Below are 5,965 nucleotides of genomic sequence, written 5' to 3'. Positions count from 1 at the left end.
TTACTCCTCCTCCTCCTCCTCCTCCTCCTCCTCCTCCTCCCATGTGTGTGTTGATGTTCTCACGTGTTTCCGTTGGTGAGCTTCATGTTGCTGCTCGGTGTCAGTAGTTTCCCGTTCTTCAGCCAGATGAGATGCGGCTCTGGAGCTCCGGTAGCCGTGCAGCTGAAGACAGAGCTGCCACCTGCTGGTCTGGACACAGACTGAGGCCACTGCACGAACTCTGGAGGAGCTGCAGACACAAATCATCATACTGTCAGTAGTATTAACTGTAGTTGTAGTGACTGATTCCAGCAACTAGCCACTCGGCTTGGTGCTGGAGAAGATCCTGTTCCTTACTCGCTACAACAAAGAGATTCCAGGCATTTCACACTTTTGGGTGAGGTTCCCGTTCAATTAGTGTTCACAGATGTTAATACAATAGGATATCACTTATCTTCCTGGTCTCCCTCTGGTGTGTCTGGTTTTGCGGTAAAAACCGTGCGATCTCCCCGTCACCCATGCCTCATTACCTGTCAGTTGCACCTGTGCTCCATATATTAATTACCTGCCACAATACTCCACACTGCCACCCGTGGTCAACCTGAGGTAGGCTCCCAATATACATTTATAATACCCAGACCTAACTAATGGCTCCTACAGTAGTAGTAATATCATACTGCAGTGGTGGTCCGTCAGGACCAGCAAAGCCTTCTCTGCTGGCCTAAACAGAATCACAAAGCTATATCTATTTTATAATTTAATATTTTTTCTTAAATACACTACATGTATTGTAATTTATAAACATATTTTTCCCATTATCTTATGTTCTCATTGCACAGCTACTGTCTTCCTCAGTTGCTCTGCTTCCAGTGCAGCTTGTTTTAAGTAGAGCTTTTATCCAATCAGATCTCACCTCTGTGTCTCTAGGTAAGAACAGAGGCAGAGGCCTGCAGACTCACAAGTGCATCCATGTGCAGTTTAAGTGAATGGAGACGATATTGTTGATTGTCATAGTGTTCAACCAATCAGGTCTTTAGTTTGACATGTTGGGCGTATTCTTTGACGTGTCAGAGCTGCTAGCTGGCCTACAACTACGTCAGCATTACGTGCAGCTCAGTTTTCAGGAGCAGCGCTGCAGTGAGGTGCAGCGTGCGCTGTGATTGGTCAGTGGGCGAGCACATGACTATCATGAAACGAAACTTAAAGTAGCCATCAGAGGCTTAGTCGGAGGAGTAAGAGTTCAAATTAAAAGATATGGAAGAAGTTATGACATTTTTTGCATTTGCAAAAATTATTAAATTATAAAATAGATATAACTTTGTGATTCTGTTTAGGCCAGCAGAGAAGGCCTTGAAGGCCCTGATGACCCACCACTGAGTTATACAGTAGTAGTACTATTATACAGTAGTAGTACTTGTGTAGTCCAGCAGAGTTCTGACTCTTAAATAGAAACTTAAAGAGTAAGAAACGTTTATTATTATTATTTATGAATTTATATTATGAGTCTGAATGCTATTGAACAGAGAACTTCTATTCTTCTTCTTCTTCTACTCAATGAATGTGGCAGCAGCAGCAGCAGAAGAAGAGCCTCTGACTCTTGTTGTGTGTATTGACCCCCCCCAGCAGACAGACAGGTGCTGTCTCGCCTCCGGACGGTCCGTCTCCACGGTAACAGGGAGACCACTTACACACATGTGTCTCCGTCACCCCCCCCCCCCTCTGACCTCTGACCCCCGTATGCAGAGTAGGGGGGAGGGGCTTCATGAAGAGACGACCTCTGACCTTTCACACACTCTGTGACTCAAGAGCAGAACACACACACATTATAATATAAAATATATAATATTTTATTAATTCAGTTTGTTTCTGTCTCTATTTTCAAAATAACTGAAACAATGAAAAACAATCTTCAGATCTGTAAAATAAAAATAATCTTTGTTTCAGAACTGAATATCAATTTGTTTCTTATAATAAGATTAAAACTTGTTAAAATGTTTTCCTCTTTATTAAATTCTTAATTTCTCTCATGAGTCCAAAAACATGAGAACAATTTATTTGAATATTTGAGTTACTAATCATCAGTTCGTTTTGTTCATAAGAGAGAAGAAGAAGTCTCTAAAGGGTCCTGAATATTTATGAACATTTAAATATTTAAATGTTCATAAATATTTATAAATATTTGTGATATTCGTGCGACAGATGGAGCTTCAGAGTGAATAAAGTCCTCATTGTGAAGTGAACTCTTCACATGCTTATAGTTATTATAATGAAGCTGTGAGTGTGGGAAACAAACACACACACACACACACACACACACACACACACACACACACACACACACACACACACACACACACACACACACACACACACACACACACACACACACACACACACACACACACACACTCTCACACCGTTTCTATCGTTTACAGATGTTCTGAAGGCTGGTTCTGATTTCTGGAGGATCTTTAAGGTTCCAAAAGGTTCTTCATTGTTTATAAATGTTTGTTCATGTTTGTAGAGGTTCCTAAAGGACCCTGAATGTTCAGAATTGTTCCAAATAAAAAGCTTCTTTAAACATTCTATGTTTTTAAAAGGTTCTACAATGTTTCTTTAAGCTCTCACAATGTTCTCCAGAGAACTTCTGAGATGAAATACTAAAACACAGAATGTTTGTTTCTATTTTATGAGCCGAGAACAAAGAGACGATTCAAAATATTTTATTATTATTCTTATTATTAATGTTCTTATTATTATTAATAATGTTCTTATTATAATTAATGTTCTTCTTCTTGTTATTATTATTATTATTATTAATATTGTTGTTATTCTTCTTCTCTCTATCAGTAGCGTTTTCACATCATGAAGCTTCACTGAGTCTCTTTGTCTCCTGACTCCTCCTCCTCTCATCTAGTCTACTGAGGAGGTCAGAGGTCAGAGGTTGGGGGGGTGAAGAGCAGCAAACTGAGCCTAATGACACACACAAACACACACACTTCATGTGTGTTTACACACTCGACACGATGAGTTCAAGTTCATCAGTCATACTGAGCTACTGTTAAACAGGAAATGTTTCCACAATAAGAGCTCAGTGAGTGAGCTGATCGTCATGTGATGAAGATATTTAATATTAAATATTATACAATCATGTTTCATGAAAACACAACATGTAAATTAAGTATCATGAAGTATTATTAACTATTATAAAGAATTATGAGGTATTATGAGGTATCATAAAGTATTCTGTAGTATTATGAGGTACCTTGTACTACGAGGCGTCCCACGGCCGTTCTTCTGGATCTACTTCCTGGTCTGTTCGCTGAACAAACATAAACTCCAGAATGCTTCAACGTGGCGTCAGAGATCATCAGGTTACCGGTTCCCAACACCTGGATCCCCTCAACCCCGATGGAGCGTCCGTCTGTCTCACACACACACACACACACACACACACACACACACACACACACACACACACACACGGCATCGTGTTACCATGGTTACCTGAATAATAACAATAACAGATCAATAACTGTCGGGTGTTTAGTGTGTTCTGGTTACCAAGGCGACTCCAGGACACGATGGGCCGGGGGTTTCCTGTGGCGATGCATTCCAAGATGGCCGTCTGGTGGAGGTTGATGGTGAGGTTCTGAGGACCGGACAGGATGACGGGTTCTCGGTAGATCCTGAATCCTGCAACTGGACCGGAACCATAAAACATCGAGGTGAGAGAGGGGTTTCTGTGCCCTCAGTTTGGTCTGTTAGTTTGTCTTTATTTGCCCTAAGTTTGGTCTTTTAAATTGTCTCTCTTTGCCCTGAGTTTGGTCTTTTAGTTTGTCTTTCTTTGCCCTGAGTTTGGTCTTTTAGTTTGTCTTTCTTTGCCCTGAGTTTGGTCTTTTAGTTTGTCTTTCTTTTCCCTGTTTGGTCTTTTAGTTTGTCTTTCTTTGCCCTGGGTTTGGTCTTTTAGTTTGTCTTTCTTTTCCCTGTTTGGTCTTTTAGTTTGTCTTTCTTTGCCCTGGGTTTGGTCTTTTAGTTTGTTTTTCTTTGCACTCAGTTTGGTCTTTTAGTTTGTCTTTCCTTGGCCTCAGTTTGGTCTTTTAGTTTGTCTTTATTTTCCCTCAGTTTGGTCTTTTAGTTTGTCTTTATTTTCCCTCAGTTTGGTATTTTAGTTTGTCTTTCTTTGCCCCCAGTTTGGTATTTTAGTTTGTCTTTCTTTGCCCTCAGTCTGGTATTTTAGTTTGTCTTTCTTTGCCTTCAGATTGGTCTATCTTTACCCTCAGTTTGGTCTTTTAGGTTGTATTTCTTTGCCCTCAGTCTGGTCTTTTAGTTTGGTCTATCTTTGCCCTCAGTTTGGTCTTTTAGTTTGTCTTTCTTTGCCCTCAGTCTGGTATTTTAGTTTGTATTTCTTTGCCCCCAGTGTGGTCTTTTAGTTTGTATTTCTTTGTCCTCAGTCTGGTCTTACTGGTGACAGACAGCTGGGCCTCGTGGCTGTATCGAGTGTTGGCGATGTTTGAGGCGATGCAGCGAAACAAACCGCTGTCTGTTCTTCGAACGCCGGTGATCTGCAGCACGCCGTTAGGCAGCAGAGTGTACCTGAAATACACATAAAATATACATGAAGTACATTTAAAATATACATAAAGTAATGTTACTTACACCTTGAGTATATATTAATACATGTAAAAACCTACCTGGGGTGCTTGGTGCTCAGTGGGCGTCGGTCTCTCTGCCAGGTGATGTTGGCTTCTGGGATTCCATTTACCTGACAGGTGAGTCTGGCCACGCCCCCTTCATCCACTGCCACAGACTCTGGGTGAGACATGAATTTAGGGAGGGCTGTGGGGAGTAGGGGGAGACAGTTAATGTTATTAGTATGTTATTAACATGTCGTTATTATGTTATTGATATGTCATTGACATGTTATTAACATGTTATTGACATATAATTATGTTATTGACATGTCATTGACATGTCATTGACATGTTATTGACATGTTATAGATTGATATGTTCCGGTCCGTAGAGGTCTTGTGACTCACATGCGAGCTGGACCCGGGCCTTGCGGCTGATCAACCTGCCGTAGTGGTTCTGAGCAGCACAGTCGTATTCTCCGGCGTCCGTCTCGTTACTTTCTCGTCTCTTTGAGAAGTTTTTGATGAGCAGCGTTCCGTTGCCGAGCAAAGCCGCCCCAACGCCAGTCGCCACGGGGACGCCATTTCGTCTCCATGTGATGGAGATCGGCCCCTCCCCCTCCACCTGACAGTCCAGTGTCAGGGGGCGGTCCCTCACCGCAATGACATCACTGGGCTCTTTGAGGAAGGCCAGCTCCGAGGCTCCACCCACACCTGAGAGGAGGAGGCCAGATGAGAAAAGCACTTCAGTGCCCTCATAGTCAGCTGTTCAATTCAATAAAACTTTATTAGTCTGACAGACAGGTGAGTTCAGGTGTTTCTGTCCTTTAGACATATAAAAGAGAAGACAACAATAATCTGATGAACTTCATTAAACAGGAAGTACTCACTGACAATGATGATGATGATGATGATGATGATGGCGATGAAGCTGTTGATGATCAATAACAAAAATTCTTTATTTATTCATCGGTAAAAACGGTTTAAATGTTTAATTGTTTAAATGTTTAATTGTTTAAATTATTTAAATTGTTTAAATGTGAAATGTTTAAATATTTAAATTGCTTAAATGTTGAAATGATGATAATTTCAGAGTGAAATAATAAAAAGAATCCTCAAACATTAAAAGTTTGACCTCAGTCAGGGACCTGACTGAGGTCATACATACATATATATACATACATACATATATACATATATACATACATACATATATACACACATACATATATACATATACACATACATATATATATATACACATACATATATATATACACACATACATATATACATATACACATACATATACACATACATATATATATATACACATACATATATATATATACA

General features: G+C 40.3%; 1 protein-coding gene across 1 annotated transcript in view; it reads right to left on the bottom strand.

Moving 5' to 3' along the window:
• Positions 1-63: 63 nt before the first annotated feature.
• LOC116401577 (immunoglobulin superfamily DCC subclass member 3-like) overlaps positions 64-5,965 on the bottom strand; it is a gene marked incomplete at its 3' end in the record, with an annotated part of 7,652 nt that continues 1,750 nt past the window's right edge. The window contains exons 2-8 of the mRNA XM_031880048.1: positions 5,503-5,543; positions 5,021-5,326; positions 4,674-4,818; positions 4,445-4,575; positions 3,544-3,681; positions 3,245-3,403; positions 64-229 (exon numbers count right to left, since the gene is read on the bottom strand). Coding sequence (XP_031735908.1) covers positions 64-229; positions 3,245-3,403; positions 3,544-3,681; positions 4,445-4,575; positions 4,674-4,818; positions 5,021-5,326; positions 5,503-5,543 — 1,086 coding nt within the window. The remainder of the gene's footprint in view (positions 230-3,244; positions 3,404-3,543; positions 3,682-4,444; positions 4,576-4,673; positions 4,819-5,020; positions 5,327-5,502; positions 5,544-5,965) is intronic.

The sequence above is a fragment of the Anarrhichthys ocellatus genome, unplaced genomic scaffold (assembly GCF_004355925.1).
Source record: "Anarrhichthys ocellatus isolate YVR2014 unplaced genomic scaffold, GSC_Weel_1.0 scaffold542, whole genome shotgun sequence".
Taxonomy (NCBI): domain Eukaryota; kingdom Metazoa; phylum Chordata; class Actinopteri; order Perciformes; family Anarhichadidae; genus Anarrhichthys; species Anarrhichthys ocellatus.
The sequence above is the reverse complement of the archived record's forward strand: the minus strand, read 5'-3'. Positions and strand labels throughout refer to the sequence as shown.